Below are 21,887 nucleotides of genomic sequence, written 5' to 3' on the forward strand. Positions count from 1 at the left end.
TGTAAGTGAGACTATCCTGCTGTGGAAGAGAAGCTCTGCAGGGGCCAGGAAAAGGAGCCCAGAAGCAGAAGACTTCAACCATTCAAAAGGCAAAGCAGAAGCAGTTATTAGTTTTAAGATTTATTTTTTGAGTTTCATTTGGACCATTCTGTTACCTCAAAAGGGATTTGGACTTTATGACTTGGCCAGAAGACTGAGCCACAGAAGACCCAGTGAGAGACAGACAGCCTGCAGAAAGAGCCCAGGATACTGGCGACGCAACAGGGTGCTCTAAGGATGAGTGAAGCTCCATCACACATACATACAAGACTAAACAAAAACAATGGTTCTGTTTGAAATTGCCCAGTTCCAATCACTTAAATGGTCTTACTATTTTTGCTATTTTTACCACAGTACATAGTCCAGAGCATATAATCTTTTGAATCTGGCAGCACTTTAATGTTTCATTTTTTGTTTTTTTAAAGCATCCAAATGCACACTATATGCTTTACAACTCAAAGACATGGTTCTTGCCACAAAAGCTAGTAATGGATCTGATGCTATGAGTGTGGACAACAAACAGCAGGATGGGGATGAGGTGACAATGAGATTATCTGCTATGCAGTGTGCATGTGTTTTTAAAATGCTTTATTGAACTGAATATACAGGAACAAAGACTACTACTATATATAGAAGGACTTGTATTGGTCCAAAGATTTGTAAAGTCAAACATTAAGCATGTAAATAATTTTAATCATGTCAGTAGTCCACTAGAAGGCACTGGGAATACTTGTATGAAATATTACTACTCAAATTGGTAAATATATGCACCCCCAGCCTACAGGGAGCATGATGAAAAGAGCATTTTATACAACTGCTTATAGCCCAGGATTCTGAGTTTTGTATTTCTCAGACTATAATAAATCAGTTAACTGATAATGCACTGAAATTTGAAATCCATCAATGTGGTATCAGCAGCGGAAATCAGAAAACTGCAAAAATCCCACAAACATGCAGAAACCTGTTTGAAAAGAAAACAGCATCATTTTCACAGGGGATACACAATCCCTGAATCCCATTCCTACAGATCATTATTTGCTGTACATTTTCCTTAGTATTTTGTAGTTTAAAAACAGTATTAAGTAGCAACATTTTCTGTATATTTCCAACATCCGATATGTCTCTCTTTATGGAGATCTATAAAGACCATGAATTAAAACTTTAAATGTTGTTTGTAAATACCCAAAATCATCATTCTGCAAAGGCTTCATAATTTTAAAAAAATTCCAAATCTGGATCAGGTCACTTATAACAAAGAGTAATAGGGAGGGATTTTAATAAATAAAAGCTTGGCAGATCAGAAAAAGAGGGCATTCCATATAGCAGGGGTCGGCAACCAACGGCACGCGTGCCAAACACGGCATGCGAGCCGATTTTGAATGGCACGCTGCCTGCCAACTGAGAGGAGGAGGAGGAGGGGCGTAGGGGCCGGAAAGTGCCACGCTGTGGGAAGAAGGGGGAGGAGGAAGCTTGGCTGCCGCAGGACCAAGCTTCTGCCTCCTGCCCCTGCAGGGGAGAGCGGTGGGGGGGGTCCCGGCCCCCCGCCCCACTCAGCCCCCCCACTCTCCCCTGCGGGGGCAGGAGGCAGAAGCTTGGTCCTGTGGCAGCCAAGCTTCCCCCTCCCCCTTCTTCCCACAACGTGGTGCATTCCGGCCCCTCCTCCTCCGCCCTCTTCCTGCCGGCGTCGGAGCGGAGCGGAGCAGAGCCGAGCGGCAGCGTGCTCGCTGCTCCATAGAGCAGGCAGAAAGAGGTAGGGACGGGCCTTGGGGAAGGGGGTGGAACAGGGCATATCCCTCCCAGCCCCCTGCCCTGAGCCACTCAGGGCAGGGGGGGCTGGGAGCACCCCCACGAGCCGAGCACCCCAGCCTTCTGCCCTGCACCCCACACACATCCCAGCCCTCTGCCTTGACCTCCCCCCAACACCCAGCCTTCTGCCCTGCACCCCCACCCCACCCCCAGCCCTCTGCCCTGACCTCGAGTCACCCTGTTCAGCCCGCTGCAGGCCTAGGTGAACAGAACCCCAAGCTGGAAGTGGGCTGAGCAGGCTGGCAGCGTAAGATCAGCATTTTAATTTAATTTTAAAGGAAGCTTCTTAAACATTTTGAAAACATTGTTTACTTTACATAAAATAGTTTAGTTATATAATATAGACTTATAGAGAGACCTTCTAAAAACATTAACATGTATTACCGGCACGCAAAACCTTAAATTAAAGTGAATAAATGAAGACTCGGCACACCACTTCTGAAAGATTGCCTATCCCTGCCATATAGGTCATGACATGGTGAAAGGCATGGAGAAACTTGTGGGAAGAAGTGAACAAATAGGCTAGCAGAACTGGTGGTGCACAGAGGACAGAAATGATGTAGTAAGAGATTAGGTTGAACAGATATGAAAGGCCCTGATAGGAAGTTTAAACTTTATAGGATAGGGAAAAGGGGGAAATCAGTGGAGGAATTCAAAGGGATGACGACAAGGGGACATCAAGAGGTGAGATTACTTTAGCGGATGTTGGCTGTTTCAAAAATCCAGTATCAGTTTTAGTATGTTAAGGACATAAGAACGGCCATACTGGGTCAGACCAAAGGTCCATCTAGCCCAGTATCCTGTCTTCTGACAGTAGCCAATGCCAGGTGCCACAGAGGGAATGAACAGAACAAGTAATCATCAAGTGACCCATCCCCTGATGCCCATTCCCAGCTTCTGGCAAACAGAGGCTAGGGACACCATCCTTGTCCAGCCCGGCTATTAGCCATTGATGGACCTATCCTCAATGAACTTATCTAGTTCTTTTTTGAACTCTGTTATGGCCTTCACAACATCCTCTGGCAAAGAGTTTCACAGGTTGACTGTGCGTTGTGTGAAAAAATACTTCCTTTTGTTTGTTTTAAATCTGCTGCCTATTAATTTCATTGGGTGACCCCTAGTTCTTGTGTTATGAGGAGTAAATAACACTTCCTTATTTACTTTCTCCATATCAGTCATGATTTTATTGACTTCTATCATATCCCCCTTTAGTAGTCTTTTTTCCAAGCTGAAAAGTCCCAGTCTTTTTAATCTCTCCTCATACAGAAGCCGTTCCATACCCCTAATCATTTTTGTTGCCCTTTTCTGAACCTTTTCCAATTCCAATACATCTTTTTTTGAGATGGGGCAACCACATCTGCACACAGTATTCAAGATGTGGGCGTACCATGGATTTATATAGCAGGAATATGATATTTTCTATACCTTTCTTAATTATTCCCAACATTCTGTTCACTTTTTTTTTTTTTTTTTTTTTTTTTGGACTGCCGCTGCACACTGAGTGGATGTTTTCAGAGAACTATCCACAATGACGCCAAGATCTCTTTCTTGAGTGGTAACGGCTAATTTAGACCCCATCATTTTATATGTATAGTTGGGATTATGTTTTCCAATGTGCATTACTTTGCATTTATCAACATTGAATTTCATCTGCCATTCTGTTGCCCAGTAACCCAGTCTTGAGAGATCCTTTTGTAGCTCTTCATAGTCTGCTTGGGACTTCACTATCTTGAGTAGTTTTGTATCATCTGCAAATTTTGCCACCTCACTGTTTTTTCCAGATCATTTATGATTTGAATAGGTCTGGGCCCATTACAGACCTCTGGGGGACACCACTGTTTACCTCTCTCCATTCTGAGAACTAACCATTTATTCCTACCTTTTGTTTCCTATCTTTTAACCAGTTACCAATCCATAAGAGGACCTTCACTCTTATCCCATGACTCCTTACTTTGCTTAAGAGCCTTTGGTGAGGGACCTTGTCAAAGGCTTTCTGAAAAATCTAAGAACACTATATCCGCTGGATCTCCCTTGTCCACATGCTTGTTGGCCCCCTCAAAGAATTCTAGTAGATTGGTGAGGCATGATTTCCCTTTACAAAAACCATGCTGACTCTGCGCCAACAAATTATGTTAGTCTATGTGATGAACATAATTTGTTGGGGAAGTGTTACAAGAATTCTAAATACATTTCTCCAGAAGGTGTTATTTGTGCTTCTCAAAAGAATAATCTAAATTAACCAGTTACCTATTTGTGCATAAAAAGAATTCTGCATGACTTCGAATAACAAATTGCACAATGCATAGTTTAGCAGCATAAGTTTCCTGAAGAGAGCACCCAATCACCTTACTTCTGTTGGCTGTTTTTAACAAAAACACCCAGCCTGAGTATTAGAAACCGAAAGTTAACAGAAGCTGACTAAATCCAAGTGTAATTAACTACTATTTTTTATGCTGTAATGCTCAAAGAAAACACAAAGCTACATTAAATTTAAACATTTTTCTAGTTTAAATCTAAGGTGTCACTTGTAAAGAAAATTTTCAAATGTTTCTTTTAATTTTTTCCCTTTCAAAATATCATTGGAACTGACAGTACATAACTCACTAGTGTCCTGATCCTATAGTCTAATCCAGCAGCATAGAATCCTATGTCTGGGTAGTCTACTTCAAACAGCATTCCTGAACCCATGAGTTTTATCTGATCACATTGCAGGATCATTACACGATCACTGTTTCAGACCAAGTCAGATCTGAAGTCCAAGGAAGTACAGTGGGTGTCCATAATTCTTCTTCTACATGGAAATAGTTTAAAATAGAGAATGTGTGATGTGACTGATAGTATGTTTGAAATTATCATTATCATAGAGAAGCCATTTTTCAACTTACTTCTAAAAACTGGTTAAAGAATCAAACATTAAAAGCAAATATTATACTAAGTGTGTGGTAAAATATCAGCTCTTGGAAGGCGTGGCAGGGTAAAGGAGAAGTATATTTCTCTTTTCTTCTTCCCTATTTCTCACTAGTCACACACTGTTCAAGTCAACTTTTTAAAAAAAAAAGTGATATTTTCTTATTGGTGGCTTGGGTTCTCTGTGAAATCACTGTACTTTTCATATGTTCCTTGTAATTATTGAAAACTTCTAGAAAATACTTCTCTGCACCAAACTATTACCTTGCTCAGCCAAGAAGCACAAAGAAATTCATGAATACGGAGGTGACTACGATGGAAAGATCTGAACTGGTCACGATACAAATACGGTAGGTCCTCACTTGTTGGTAGGAGTCAGTGACATCTGAAGCTCCAAAATTAAAAACAGCCTTTGTACAAGGAGCTCTAGGAATACTTCACCACACAGGACGCAGCTTGGGTGCACAAACGTACAAAAAAAAAAAAAATCTCAACTGTTCTGATGTAATTGACACTTTTGTATATTTAGGGAGACATATTTGAAGATCAAGATGTAAGTAAATCTATATATTTTATGATTAAACCTTAACAAAATCCCTTGTGGCATCCAATGCTAATAGCTAACACTGAACAATTTATTTAAATAAACTGGTTGCCATCTGTTCAATCATGTCCACTACTTTGGTTATAAATTCTGGTTTCCCATGTTCTATAAATAGATGAATATGCTATACAGTAGTTAGAGTAAAATACACGGTCATCTCTCAACACCAATTAAAAAAGTTGCCAATATTTCAGAGAATCAAGAAAATAACCAAAAAAGAGACTGGTAGTATAACTAGGCCTTTGTAACGAGATGTGCATGTGAAGATGTGTTTTGATGTACTTCACAAGCTTCCCCCGCCCTCCCATATGAAGCTGACTTCACCCTTCTATCATGATTCTAGTGTTCCTTTCCCATTCTGCAGAGATTCCTTATTTGATCATGCCTAAAAGTTGAACTTCACTAGCAGTTTTTTAAAGTCTTGTTTCTGAAGGGGGGAAAAAGATGTGGAAGACAACTCAATAGCCTAAACACTCATTTGAACTCAGAAAGAAAATAGCTATTGCCAAATGACTGGAGTTCATAAATATTTACAGAATAAGTCTGCTCTGTTTCAATCACAATTGAAAAGGTTTCTTTGATGTTTTTGTTCTGAATCGTATGGAAACCTGGAACTATTTGTGAAGGGCAATATATACATATATTGTATTACAGATGGGATAAAAGAAATGCTGACCACAACCTAAGGTATTGAAATTCTCCTAAATGGAAAATATAGCTTTGGCTAGGGGACTTACTTTCTTCCTAATTCAAGACAAAGCATCATGCAATTGACTAGAATTTAGAAAATAAATCCAGGATCAATAATTTTGCGCTTGGGTGTTTCACGAGAGTGCAAAAGCTCGTCACTTGCTCTTCTTTTGTGCTAAGATGGATTGTTGTGTCCCAACGTGACTGGGTAAGACAACAACATAGTGGCTATCTATAGGCTTCCAACAAAGATTCCTAAAACAAACAAACAATTTCCTTGTCTCATTTTAAGTGTCTAATTCCTAAATTCCTAAAGTCTTAAAGCGAGGCTCCTTGGTCATGGAATTTAAAAGTGGATACCATTGACATACCCCTATGTTATGGAAAGGAAGCAGCTAAAGTTGAGAATTCTTTCTACTAAAAGTCAGATTTTTGGCCCTTCCTCAAAAAATAGTTTTCACTTCCAATTTTGCAATTGTGTTGGGTATCCAGAATTTTAAAGCAATTTGGACACAATTTTTTCTGACTTAGAAAAAATGTCAAACGATTAATTCCTACTTTTGCTGCCATCCTTTATCTCAAGCCGCTTATCCTGGAAACTTTAAATTACATGAAAGTCTCATGAAATCCAGTGCCTGGGCAGTTTTGAGACTGGAAAGTTCAGAGAGGGGGATGGCCACCTATACTTGAATTTATCTGCTTTCCAAGTTATTAAAGACAAATGGCCAGTTAGGAGCCTTGGCACTTTTTTTTAATTAAAGTTGCCAAACACATGGTGAAGATCTAATCTTTCATAAAGACACAAAGCAGAACCTCCCTACCAACCAACGGTGAAAAACACAGACTCCATGAACTCCATTAGAGACCTTGCTATGCCAATCTAACATGAGATGCTTGTGCACTTTAGTGATGGGTGCTGGCATAAAAGCCTAAGATAGGACTAAAGATTTATTATTTTTTGATAGATTCATCTACCAAAATATTGGATTTTTAGACAGGTTTTCAGTAAATATTAGAAACACACAATTGAAGTAGTTTGGTACACATTGTAAGTGTCTCACCAGTCAATTGTGCCGGATCCTCAGCCCCACTTATAATAGCACTTGACTACTTTAAGCAAGTGCTAAACTAGTCAATGGGACCAAAATGTTTGCACCAGACTCAGACAATTCAGACTGCTGTGGAAATATTATTGACATATAGAACAGACACCCCATTGCTTCATCAAGTTGTTTATAAGAGACCACAGTGCCAGTTCCTAGGCACTGGACTCTGTTAACCTAGATGTAACAGAACCTTGGCATCAGGTTAGATTGATCCACGGGGTTCTGGGGACCTCAGTGCCACAATCTTGGCTCCAAATTAGGTCAACCTAGAGGAAGCTGAGGACCTCTGTGAAACGTTGATGGCATCAGGATCTCAATACCATGTTAAGTGAGCATAGAAGATCCAGGGACCTCTGGTCCCCAATGTGATCAGAACCCTGAAGCTGGATTAGGTTGACCCAAGGGCCTCTGTGCCATAGACAACTCTACGACAACTTTGAGAGTGGGCTCAGTAGCTGGTTAAGATGAAGAATGAGGGCAACTCTTAAGCCAGGCAAAAGTCACTTACGCTAGCAGATCTACAAAGTAGATGCTCGATTTGCATATTGCCAGACTTAGCTGACTGGGTTTGAGGAGCCTCCCCTGCCAGAAGGAATGCATAAGGTAGCCTTCCCACTTGCGCAATCCAGAAAATATCCATACCAGACAAGTACCATTTCTTCTTTGTTCTTTCAAATAAAGAAACCTGTCATAATTAAACAAAATCGTTTTGAAAAGGCAGAAAAAAAGGTAAGATTGACAAAGTATCTAGGACATGACATGCAATCAGAGTTCGCTGCAGCTTCAATGGTTAAGAAGGAACTGAGGAACAGTTGGGGTCACTCACTCTTCTAACCTCTGACCCCTCCGTCAAGGAATAAGGGAAGACAAATGGGAAGACATCTTATGAAAGAAGATGCTTGCATTTAGGACTGAACATTATCAGGCTTCATCAGATCTCCTTCTATGAAGTACTCCTCACTGGGATTCTGCTATTAGAAAGAATAGGCCTCCTACAACCAAGAGATGTAAGCATCAACCAATTCTACTCAAAGCATTTCTATGAAGCACAGCTGTCTTGGAGAGTTGAAAGGTAGGGGCTGTAAGACACTGGCTAGCATAGGAATCACAGAAAATAATAACTCAGTAAAAAACTACCTTTGCAGAAAACTTTGATCATGCTGCATCACAGGCAAGAAAGTGCCTTGTATATCAGGACTTAAATTCAATCAGGAAAAAAAAAAGTGAAGTGTCAGTTGGGCATCTTTTGAGCATTATATTTATATAAAGATATTTAGTTAGAATATTCGATTTTGAAAAGTAGGAAGATGTATTTGCTCAGTGATTGGTCAATTCTGCATTTCAGAAAGGGATGGCATTAACTTTAAAACTCTAAAAATACACTTTTTTATGAAGTTGTTCCAAAAATGGACTATTCCCTTTTATGGAAAGGCTCCTCAGCCAAGTAGGAAAAAGATTAAGAGCTGAGTTTAATGCTGACACAGCTATAATGCTGATCCTAAATTCTCTGAAATCATGAGCAACTGAATGTACAAAATAGACACATTGTTGCATAGCAGAGAAGCCTTCTTTCTTTATCTATGTCCTCTACATTCATACTAAAAGTTGTGTGTGTGGGGGGGGGGGGTGGAGTGAGTGGTTGGGAAGAGACTAATCCATTTTTTAAATTCACCAACAGAACAAAGAACAGAAGAATAAACCACATACCTAATCAGACATTCATGTATAATTAGAGAGACAAGGTGGATGAAGTAATGTCTTTTATTGGACTACCTTTTGTTGAGAAAGGCACACTTTTCAGCTTCACAGAGCTCCTCCTCAGGTCTGGGAAATGTACTCAGAAAGTCACAGCTGAATACAAGGTAGAACAGATTGTTTAGCATAACTATGTAACACATATTGCAAGGGACCATTCAAGGTGAAGTGACCTGTTAATTCCCCTCCAGGCATGAGAAGGGGGAGTGGGGCTTAGCAGGTCATAGATGTTAATAAGCCATAAACACAGTGTGTCTATTCAATGCATGAGTTTAGCATCTAGCAAAATTATGAATTTAAGCTCCCAGGCTCATCTTTTGAATGTGTTGTGCAGGCTTCCTTTGAGGATAAGCACTGAGAGATCAGATATAAAGTGATTGTTTTGTGAAGTGTTCTCACACACGTGATATGTTTTTGTCTTATTTTTTTTTTGTATGATTTCATTGGTGAGAAAGAGAGACACTCTATGTGTGCGAACAGAAAGTGGTCCAATAAGATATTACTTCACCCACCAATATCCTGGAACCAATACGGCTACACCACTGCATACACATTCATGTAGAATTTCAATGTTGACTATAATGCACCACAGGCGTCAGTCCCCTGGAGAGCTTTTCAAGATTTATGGAAAATTGAACAGATCACTGAGAAAGTGGCTCTCATATACTAAGCAAAGTGGATTTCATTTTTAAGGATGGATCGTTTGAAAAGCAGTGTGAATCTATTTGGACTTCCAGAATTACAAGAAGGGAAAAAATATTGACAGAAGTAGCGTGGGTTTTTCTACACTAACACCGCACAATTTCTATACTACCATTTTTTAAAAATCTCCCACTGTTGCAATATTACTGGTGCAGCAACAGTGGGAATACTAGTGTAGACAGGACACAGACATTTTTACCACACACTAAGGTGCTAAGCTTGTAAAGTGTAGTGCACATTAAGGACGTATGATTAGGAATGATGCTATATTTGTTATACATTGACATTATTCCTCTATTAAGGAAATAAATAAACTCAAAATGTATTAGTTATTCTTTTAAAAAATCATAACAAGCAGACCAGTTATAATAATAGGTACCCAAATGTCCTCAAGGACAAAGACACCTCTCTTTGCCAGCATGGACCATCATATGTAGTACATCAGGGACATGGAAAGGGCTGTGATCCCTGCCTGCTTTACTTTAGAATTGCAGGTTTCCGCTTACTTTTCTCTTCCTTCTCAAGAAACTCATGTGAAGTACATCAAAACACATCAACAGTGAGAGAAACAACTGAATTATAGTTACTGTTATACGTTAGAAGAAAGAAAGCAAAATTCTATTCTTTGGTACTCTGCGTAAACGCTGCTGCATAGACATTGCTGCTGAAATCTACACTACAAGTGATGAAGTATACATTACAAAGGCTATGGTGCCTGATAATAAGCTCACAGAGGCCATGTCTTAATAGGCTGCCCAGAAAAGGTCCGTGTCTTTTGTTCTCCCAGAAATCAGTCCTCTCCCTATCAAACTGCCCTACACGTCCAAGTTTATCCCTTTGTCACTTCCATCATGTGAGGGTCTCAGCATAGTCTTCATTCCGTTTTTGGGATGCATGTGTGTCATTGTTCATTCCAGCACCATTCCTGGGGGAGCCTTCCTGTATAGAAAAAATGTAATGTCTCCCTGTAGTGTCACCATTTATATAACCAAAATATATATTTTATTTTAGTCCATTACGGATTGGTTTATAGAAGCATATCAAATGATTTACTTCAGCTCCACGTATAATGTCTACTGAAAAAGCAAGATACAGGATTTCCTAATAAATTTTTTTAAATCTAGCTTTACTTTTGGTCTGCCTGGTGGACATCTTGCTTTTGTAGTTATATGTTCATACATTCAATCTCCCCTCCTCTTTTTTTCCCTGGAAGAAAATACTTTTGTCCTTCGATCTGTTAACCTCCCTTGCTTGGCTGACCCTTCCAACTGGAAGAGGTTAAGTTTAGTTTACAGTCAGAAGGCTAAAACTTGTCTTCTATCCTTTTCCGTTTTAGGGAGTGGGAGGAAGCCCAGGAATGAGAAGGGAAAAATAATAGTAAGTGTTTGATATTCCTGTTTCCTTAGAAAAGATACCAATAAAAAGAGTATTTTAAAAATGAAAGCCAATGAAGTAAATACACTCAGCACTGATCTGATATTTCAAGCCCTCAGATTCAATAACCATTCAGAGTCAAGTTCAACAATCCACTTCATCTTAGTAGCCTTATTTTTCAGAAGTGAAGCACCAGTTGCCCATGAAACACTTCAACAACAGTTGGACCACAATTTCTATTTAAAAACAAAATCAAAAATACAGAAAAATTTGTGTTACCCGGCCCACTGCATCTATGTAACAAGGAGTAAGCCTTAATGATTTTAGTCAACCATATTGTATCTAATATATTAGCAAACGCTAACCAGCCATTTTGACGATTTGATGCAAAGTACATGCAGAAATATCTACATTCCATGATTTCATGGAAAATCTGGAAGTTGCTGAATTCATATTTATTCTAGAAAATAACTTAAACATTGGAAACCTGAAGTTGTCTAAAGGAAACAGGAAATCAGATAGAAACAAGGAATTTTCATTATTAGGTTCAATGAGAAAGACAAGGTAGGTGAGGGAATATCTTTTATTGAACAAACGTCTGTTGATGGATTGTAGAAGTTATCAAGTTCTTAATTTAGAAGAATACATTGGAGACTTGACAATGGACAATTGCATAGCCATGTTCTGTACAGAGTAGTCTGTATCACTGAAGTCTATTTTTAAATTATTTTAATGAACAATTTTGCTGTCAGAGGAAAGGAGGACTCCTAAATGTGAAACCAGGCAAATTACAATGATATCCTTGTTCAAGCTTGGTGGTATGAGCTGCTAGACCTTTCTTCCTCACTGGTAAGCTCAGTGTAATGTCACCAGGTACCAAAAGGCAAAATAAGTTAGGCCACCCTAAGAAGTCAGAGGTCCTAGTGAGAGCGGCTCCCAGAGACACCAGGAAACACTGATGCCTGCAGAGCTCTCCCAATCCAGGGGAGAGAAGGACCATGGTAAAAAGTGGCATCAGTCTAGGGAGGAGCCAGTTGGATGCCACAGCTGGCCTGAATTAACAAGCACAGCCCAAGAAGGAAGAGTGTGGGCCTCCTGTGCCAAAGAGAGAAAAGCCTGACAGGAAGTCTCCTTACCCCAAAGAGGAGGGAACGGAAGACACCTGAACCTGAGGGAGACCCTACAGGCTAGGGAGGCCAGGGCTGAAATTCCCACAGCTTCCAAGAGGTGACTGAATCAATCTCCACCCTGAGGAGGGGGGGGGGGGGGGGGGAAGAGTCCCAAAGTTAGGAAGCCAAACCTAACAATTTAGCTTGCTAATTAGACTAAAACAACGGAGACTACCTTTTTGATCTATTTACAAGGAAAAGCCGAAGAAGTCAGCAGAACACTGAAACTCCACCCTAAACCACAAGCTGTAAGAAGAAACTAAAATGGCGGCAGTCTGGCAGTGCCTTTTATGTCCTCAGTGAGGTGCATGAGGAGAGTGAGAGTGCATGTGTGGACCAAACAGACACTCCAAGGGAAAAATTCTCTGGTCCTGGGCACATGAGCAACCTGAAATGCACTACACAGAGACAAGCACTCGAAGTTACAAAATATAAAATTAAAATAAACTATTACAATTCAATTCAATACACAACCATTTGTTCCATTAAATTACAAGGGCTGCAAGTCCGGTAAATTCATAACAGTTTGTAAGGCTTGTTTAACTCTTGCCTCCATTCCCATGGAATGATGGCTCATTAATATGTTAGCTTTTATAACATCCAACATACAATGTACTGCAGAATATTTGGCCAACTTCAAATTCAACCAAATATCAAGATGATGTTTGAAACTGCCTATTCATCAATGACATCAGCAACAGCAGTCCTCATACAAAAAAAGCGATTAGTAGCTTAAACCCCAACTTGATTCTGTGATGGGATTCAAACATACAACCTGTGGCCTGGATAGTAAGCTGGTACATAAGACATGAAGTCAGGCTAGCACTATCATGGACACGGAGTCCTTTGAAGCCGAAACACAGTACAAGCTATTTAACACTAAACTTTCTCCACAGATGCTGAACAAGACTTATCTCTTAAAGCAGGGGTTCTCCAACTGCATTACACCATGACCCTCTTCTGACAACAAAAATGACTACATGACCCCAGGAATGGGGGACCAAGCCTGAGCCTGCCCAAGCCCTGCCATCCTGGCTGGGGACCGAAGCCAAATCCCAAGCTCCATGCCCTGGGGGAGGGGCGAGAGGGGGGGCGCAAAGCCAAAGCTCCAGGGCTTCAGCCCCAGACGGGGGGCCTGTAATCTGAGCCCCGCTACCCAGGGCTAGACCCCTCAGGCTTTGGCCATGGGTGGTGGGGCTTGGGTTTCATCTTCAGCCCGGGCCCCAGCAAGTCTAACCCCAGCCCTGGTGACCCCATTAAAACGGGGTCCTGACCCACAGTTTGAGAACCGCTGTCTTAAAGGTAAAAACTTGGGGACCTACAAAGTTGACTTTGAAGGCTTGCATTTAGAAGTTGGGTTAACCTGAGTAAATTGTGATTCCTCGTTAGCATGATGTAACATCTGCATATTTAACAGATGTTCTTACTTTAGGCTCTTTCCTCCAAGTCTAAATTTAGCTATGTTGAACACAATTTGCCACTTGCTAGTCTGAATAGTCAAGGGTATTTCCAGGTGGAGGACAGAAAAAATAGGCTGAATAATCTACTATGCCAGTGCACCTCTGAATGTTAGAAAAACATTTGCACCAATAGTATTCACTAATCCTCTTGGTCCAAAATGCCTGATGAACTTGAATCAGAAATCAAAAGCTATGGCTTGCTTTGAAATGTTCATAATACACACCACTAAAATACTGTTTCCTACACTGGGCTTAAGCAATGCCATTCCCATTGCTATTAATGGAAACTGCTTGACTAAAAACGTGTGCAACTCTACAAGTTTAAATGATAGGTAACTGAGGAGTACAAGCTTTTCTCCTATCTCACTCTCTATCTAATAGAATGAAATGTGTGCGTCTAATTTCTGAAAAATACAAGAAAAGCCACATGGCCCAGCACCTGATAATGTCCAACTTTTCTTGTCCATTTTAACAAAAACAAAAGAACCAAAACACAAAAAAGGTAAAGTGACTGGTTAATCTTAGAGATTAGAGTAAAAACTATGGTTCTGCTTGAATTTAATAATTTATAATACTTAACAGAACTCTTTTCAATCTGTTTCAAGAGTGGTATTTTCCAAGAGTTAAAAATATTAGCTTTTGCACTCATCACTGAAATGGTCTATCTTCATACTTCATTCCCCAGGTCATTTTACCACCAATATTGTAAGTAATTAATAGATATTAGAAGCTAACCTTTCATTCACTGCTTTCAGGAGTAGCAAAAATTACAACAGCAAGAGGACTGCTTTATTAAGGTTGTAGAAAAGAATACAGCACCTATTCATAATTTACTAGTTTGCCACTGACAGAAATTCACCTCAATTATATTTTTAAAATGTATATACTTGTGCTTATTAATTAAAATGAAGGATTATTGAAAACTTACTTTCTAAAAGCACAGAAACATTCTGAATTATTCAATATATTAGTAAGATCAAACCACCAAATTACAAAAACATTATCATACCCTAATTTTTTCAGAATTATATATTTGTGCTGAGATTTTGAAAGAAAAGCTGCTGTTCTACTGAAGAGAGTTTAGTTGACATTTTGGACAAGAAAATAAAATGCAAACAGGGACAGACCAATTTATCAGGCAATTTTTGTCCTGTGATTTTTTTTTTTTTTAAATAGATTTTTTTGATTTTATAGATTTTACCTGAGTAGCTTTATCTTTCATGCATGAGGGGTAGTGTACATGGGGATCACGAGGCCATTGTCCTGTGAGATAAGGTCCTGTTATTGTGTCCAAAGAAGAGGTTCGCCTTATGGTACCAGAGGTTCTAACTTGCTGGGATTTTGGCCGGTCCACTGCAAAAAAAAAATAAAAAGGTTATTCAAGATTTGATACGAAATATAAGCCAGGTAAAACAAAAAGTTATAATTTAAGTAGTTTACCCTTAGCTTTAAGCATGGGAAAAAGATGTTTAAGCAAAAGGGTTTTTGTTTAAATTGAAAACTGTCCTCACATCAAAATCATTTCCCCCTTTAAGTTAAGGTAGTGTTTAAAATGGCCAAATTCGTATTTTTGTAGCCCACTTTTAAAAGATTACTATATAATAAGACAGCCTTTCAAGCCCTAACTAAGAAGAAATTTTGGGAAAAATATCAAGGAATTTTCTCCACCATCCCCCAGTACTCAGATATTGTCTTGCATCATAGGTACTCAAGATTTCCATAAGAATCTTATGAAAACCTTAAATGAGTAATAAGTTTATATTTTGTATATCTTCTTTATAAACATAAGATGATGGTAACACAAGTTTATTTCTTAATTTCAGTTTGTTCCCATTTTTATTTCACTGCAGAACTTTCAATATTTCCAGCCTTTTGCTACCTTGGGTGTTTTGAGACTATTGATATTCTTCTGTGGCTCCATCCACCCTTTCCTGGAATAATGCTCCTCCTCCAGGTCTCTAACTGAAAATAAGGTGTGACTAATCCTCTCTGAAATCTGAGCAGTAATTTTTTTTTATTTTTATTTTTTCAAACAAAAAGGTTACTGATAGATCCTTTAAAATTAGGTTTCAGACAATGCCCTATCTGACAGCACTCACACAATATACAGGTGAGGTGATCTCACATCAGTGGAAAGACGTCTAAGATCTGTAGTAGCTCTGCCTTTCACACAGTGGATCACAAGGTGCCACTCAGGCTATGTCTACACTACCGCGGTAAGTTGACCTACGCTACGCAACTCCAGCTATGTGAATAACATAGCTGGAGTCAACATACCTTAGGTCGAGTTACCGCGGGGGCTACATCGCGGGGGGTCAACAGGAGAAAATCTCCTGTCGACTTACCTTACTCTTCTCATCGGGAGGTAGAGTACCAGGGTCGACTGGAGAGCAATCTGCAGTTGACTTGGCGGGTCTTTACTAGACCTGCTAATCAACCACTCGTGGATCGATCTCAGAGCATCAATCCCCGCTGTAGTGTTAGACCAGCCCTCACACTCTATTTTTGGGATCTGGCAGAAGGAATTACTTTAAGTTAACACCACTCATTCCATTCAAAGAGATCCCAGTGATTATCAATGAGTACCTTTAACTTCCAAGGCCCTGACAGGCAGAGCACCACAGGGAATCATCATATCACATCTAATTCAATTAGAAGAGTAAGTAGGGAGAGCACAAGATGCCACAGGCTCAGATGCAATCAGTATTTGGAAAGAAGATCTAAAGTATCCTTTCAGCTAAAATATACCAATTCCCTCAAGCATTGTGCTGCTAGGGGAATTGTAGGTCTAGATGAGGAGCAGCTAGCTATAGCTTGCTCCAGGCATGACTGATGTGATTCTGGAGGAAGGGCAAAACATTTTCATAGAGTCTTAGAATTTAAGGCCAAAAGGGATCATCAGATCTTCTAGTCTGACCTCTGTATATCATAGGCCACCACCACCACCCTGCACCCACACGCTAACCCCAACATATAAAATTAGACCAAGGTATTATAGTCCTCAGGAGGCTAAATTTGTGTGGCACAGGCAGGGAGTAAGATAGATGGATCAGTGCCTAAATGGCAGGGGATTAAGTGAGATATAATATCCAGATGAGCCACCCCCACACTGCAGAAGGTGGGGAAAACAAAACAAAACCAGTCACGGACATTCTGGCCTAGGGGAATACTCCTTCCTGATCCCACATATGGCAATCAGTTAGACCCTAAGCAAGAACCAGCCTGCCAAGCACCTGAGAGAGAAAATTATCAGTACCACCACAGATCACTGAACATTGCATTGGCTACCAACAGAATTCTGGTTTAATTTCAAGGTCCTAGCCATCTTCAAAGACCTGAATGAACTATGGCCGAGTTATCTCTCCACTCTGTCCATATTAACATGCTCAAATAAATAGTGCTTTGGCTGACTGAGCCAAGGTTTCAATTCTTCCTTCAAAACAAGGTATTTGTACTTTATGTAACTTGGAAAAAAAAATCTGTTATATGGTTATTCCCCTTCTGATACAAGCTTCTAGTCCAGTACAAGACGGTTGAGCTTTGTCTCTCTCACTACAGATACTGGAAGCAGTTCACACTTGGTCACACTTCTTCTACTCTCACAACAGATGAATATTTCTAAAGCTGTACAAAAAGTGTAAACTCATCAGGGTAGATAAAAATCAATGATTTAAAAAAAATCAGATGTTATTTATTAAATGCTTTTTGAGGAAAAAACGATCTAAAGATATTTTTAATTAAGATACATTATAGCTCAAAGATATCTCATCATGGAATAGGGATTATAAATTCTAATTCTATATTATGAGACAATATATTCATGTAATGTTTAAGAAAAGCTTTGTAAAGGAGTTCATGGATTAGGAACCCAATCTTATGGTGTTCCGCAGGCTTCTGTATAGATTATTTAGGTTAATCTTTCTATCTACCCAATGGGACTCAGTGCTCAGTCTAGAAGATACCATCAGAGATACTTAGTTTTGCAGTTCTCAAACTGTGAATTTGTGTCTCCAGAGATAACATGCTTGTTAACAGCAAAAATGTTTTAAATAAAGTAATATATAGAGGTGAGAAATAACAGACCTCAACCCTATTGTCCTTCTGCAAATTTGTGTACAGTCAATCCCTTACCTCTCTCTAAAAGTGCAAAGTTTCAAAAAGTTCAATGAATAGAGGATTGTTGAGGCAGAATAGATCTGGACAAGGAGAAGAAGTTTGGAGATAAATGTGAGAAGGGAGGGACAGGCAGTAGAAATGAAAGTGAAGACTTCTGTTTGAGCAGCATATTCCAGAAGTCTTGAGGTCTTTTTGAGTGTGGCCTTCATTGATTTGAGATCTACCATACCATTCTCTCACTAGAAGGGAAAACCTATAATGACAGCAGGCCATAAAAGTGACCCAGTTTGGGACTCTTTTAATTAAGTTCCTCTACCTGTGGATAAGACAAGCATGCATGCAAAATGCAAAAAGTGCAACAAAGAAATGCAAGGCCTGGCTGCCTGAATGAAACATCGTAAGTGTTCCTTCCCAGGAGGAAGCTGTGTTGAAGATGATGAAAGGAATACATCTGAACATGCAGGATTTTCAGGTTGGTAAACTTTTTTATTTCATACTTCTTTCTTAAGGACTGCTTGTCTTCCTTCTGGACTATTCTTGAATTCTCATGTTTGAGCAAAAAATATAGTTGTTATTCTATGATACTATCATTTTAGATGCAGTTTTGATAAAAAATAGCTGAAATAGATAGATCTTCCTTTTACAATTTCGCCTTTAAAGTAGTAGTGAGTGTCAGTGAATACAATGAGTAATACTAAATGAACGGTATGGTAATAATAATTAAATAACTGCATTGACTTACTTTGTTTAGGAGAATCCATCCTCAACATACAAGATTCTGAAGACTATCCACCTTCAAGATCACCATCATTTTCTACAGTTTCAGAGTTATCTGCCAATGATAGTGTTTCACTCATATCGTGTATGTCACATAGCCACAGTATATTACATGTAGCAAAAAGAAAAAAAAAAATCATCTCCATCATCCAGAAACAACCATAGACAAATTTGCGATAAGAATCAGCAGATTACAAAAAGAGGTAATTGATGAAAAAATTGCCTGGTTTGTTTATGCAACAAACTCTCCTTTCCATATGATTGAAAACCCACACTTCATTAATATGGTTCAGTCATTAAGACCAGGATACAGTCCACCCAACAGAGCAGATGTTGCAGGCAAATTGCTAGATAAAGTGAAGGAAAGAGAAATTGAGCAGTGTGCAAAAGGTCTAGAAGCTGAAATTGTGAACCCAAGTCTTGATGGGTGGAGCAAATGTCCACAATGATCCTATTGTATGTGCTTGTGTGACATTCCCTTCTTCTGTTGTATCAATTGTTTCTGTAAGGAAGACATCAGAAAATGCATACACAGCAGAATACTTACAAGAAGGAGCAGTACAAGCTATAACAAAATGTGAAAAAAAATTCAAATGTCTAATACACAGCTTGGTCACAGACAATGCTGCAAATGTATTCAAGATGAGAAGAAATTTAGAAGGAGAGTCCCAAGCTACTAACATACGGTTGCAGTGCTCATTTGATGCACCTCCTAGCCAAAGGCTTCAGTGTTCCAGAAATAAAGGCTAATGTTGAACACATGCTGAGTACCCTGAAGCCTATTTCTGCAGCCTTGAACAAAATGCATGGAAATAGCTGTTTTATTGCTGATGCTGTTGAAATTTGGAAGGAACTGAGTGAGATCTTAAAAATAGAAATATGCAATGACAGAGTTAAATTACAAGCATTTTAAAAAAAATGGGAAAGTCACACCAGTACTGGTGGAAGTCACTTAAGCACTTGGATTCAGAGGCTGTTGAAGTGATAATCTCACTTAACAGCAGTAGCTTCTTCTGCTGGTGTAGAAAGAATATTTTCTTCCTTTGGACTAATTCATTCCAAATTGAGAAATCGTTTGGGACCTGAAAAAGCAGGAAAGCTTGTTTTTCTTTTCCAGATTATGAACAAACAAGAAAATGAAGGTGAAGATGACTGAGTTAGCTGCAGAAGCCAATATTTTAAGTTTCTCATGACCTGGCTGTCATAGTTTAATGAAATATTAAAAAAAAAATTAAATTGACTATTTTAGTTAAACTATTTTAACAAAAACAAACCTGATTTTAAAAAACTTGAATGTTTAAAATAAAAAATTCATATGCTTGTTTTGTTAAAATATTATATGTTTGCTGTTGAATACATAATGTTGTTGTTTTAGTTAAATAAAACAATTTAAATGTCTGTCTTGTGAAGTTCTCCTCCTAATACACATGGCAAGAAAATCCTCCAAATACTAATGATTAACCTGTTGAATTGGAGATAGTTCACCTCCCAATGACTTCATAAATATCTGCTTCATTTACCAATGGTAAATGAAATAACCAAACAATCATTCATTTTCTGATATAGCTATAAAACTAATCTGAAAAGTTTTCAAAATAAGTCACTGTTTAAAAATGTATAGAGTATCTTCTAAAAATGAAACCTACATCTATCTCTGAGTTGTGAAGAATACGTATTAAGGTTATAACAACCAACAAGAATGCACTTTTATGTAGAAAACCATGATTAAATCGAGTCTTCCTGACTAGTGATTTAAATCATGATTTACATCAATTTGATTTAAATCAAATCCACCCTGAAACTCATACACAGATTAAGTAGAACTTAACAACGGTTTATTGAATTATATTAACTCTCTGAAGAGGCCATCATACTGAACCTGAAGAACTTCTCAAATGAAGAAGACCTCTCCCCAGTTTGAGACAAATGAGATGTAAAGACCAGTAAGGTAAAGTTAGTAAGAGGAGCCAAAACCAGAAAGATATAAGTTCCACCATCACTAAAATTAGTAGTATTAGTCTATTTTGGGACCACCACATACAGCACTTTCCTGCCAAGAAGTTTTGCAGAAACTTTCAACCCAATGCTGAAGGATGACTGGGGATAGTTTTGCAGATTCTCTATAGTAGCTGATGGACATTCTGTCCAGGAGGCTACTGCAGAACACATTGAATAAGCCCTTGGAAACAGTTTATCTGCAGCTGAATATGTTTCAATTATACAGCACTCAATCCACTAGACTATGGAGAATCTGAATACTTTCAGACACAGGCATTTGGGATGTAAATGGATGATGATGTTTTTCTGAATTGATCAGTTCTATTAAGATATATCCTTCCACATTCTCAAATCTAGACGGTGCCACACTCTGTTTTGGGGGCTTAAGTTTAGAGCAAAACAAAGGAAGAATCATTTTCTGTGAGATGTAGAAAGAAGAGTTAGCGTTGGTTATAAATGATTCTATGGCATGAAGAGAACGCCTCTTCCTGGTGGAAGACACAGTGAAGGCTCAAGTCTTCTAAATGCAAAGATTCTGAAGATGTATTGTTAATGTGACTGAAAGCAAGCAGCATGTCTTTGTGGAAAGGAAACAGATAATCAGATGACATTGGTCTGAACTAACAGGTCACAAGAGCCTGTAGTAATGGGAGAACACCCCAGGTTGGGAAAGTAGGCATAACTGTTGGTTTTGATAGATTTGCTTCCTTAAGGAAGCTCAATACTGCTGAGTAGTCTACCAGAGCCTTGCATAAAGAATGCATTTATGACCTACTGTTGAGATTCGCTTTTAATGGTCTTAGGATACTCTGCACTATGGAAACTGTATCAGTGTAGCTGCATCACTTGGGTCACCATAACCCCATAACGTAGAGACAGTGTGCACCAGCAGAAGGGCTTTTTCATCAGTGCAGGAACATCACCTCCACAAACAAAGGTAATTACATTGACAGAAGCATTCTTCCATCGACATAGCTGTGTCAACACTAGTTGTTAGGTTGACATAGCTATGCCAGTCTGAGGTGTGGATTTTTCACATCTCTAACCAATGTAGCTATGTCAACCTAACTTTTGAGTGCAGACCAAGCCTTTAGCTCAGGTATAGATCATCCTATCAGAAATTCCAGAGTCTCATAAGACGCCAAATTTGACATCAGAATCTGAGATGTCAAACATACCTGTTCTCAGTCTAGTCTCAGCAATGTGTTCTTGGTATATGCTTGGAGTGTGCACCTTCTAAACTCCCCACCCAGAGGGGTAAGTCCCCCTAGAATGTGCCTTATAGAAGGGGGAGAGGGGTCAGACCTCTCCCATAGAGGGGCAGGGCCTCCCCAGATTGTAATGTGCACAAAGGACCCTCCCACAGATCATGGGGAGCAGGGAT

The 21,887-nt window shown here is 39.2% G+C and overlaps 1 protein-coding gene across 2 annotated transcripts in view; it reads right to left on the minus strand.

The window, feature by feature from the left end:
* GLCCI1 (glucocorticoid induced 1) overlaps positions 1 to 21,887 on the minus strand; it is a 96,974-nt gene that overhangs the window by 56,603 nt on the left and 18,484 nt on the right. For both annotated transcript variants that reach the window (XM_054020361.1, XM_054020360.1), the window contains exon 2: positions 14,814 to 14,965. In XM_054020361.1, the coding sequence (XP_053876336.1) occupies positions 14,814 to 14,965 (152 nt within the window). The remainder of the gene's footprint in view (positions 1 to 14,813; positions 14,966 to 21,887) is intronic.

The sequence above is a fragment of the Malaclemys terrapin genome, chromosome 2 (genome assembly GCF_027887155.1).
Source record: "Malaclemys terrapin pileata isolate rMalTer1 chromosome 2, rMalTer1.hap1, whole genome shotgun sequence".
NCBI lineage: Eukaryota > Metazoa > Chordata > Testudines > Emydidae > Malaclemys > Malaclemys terrapin.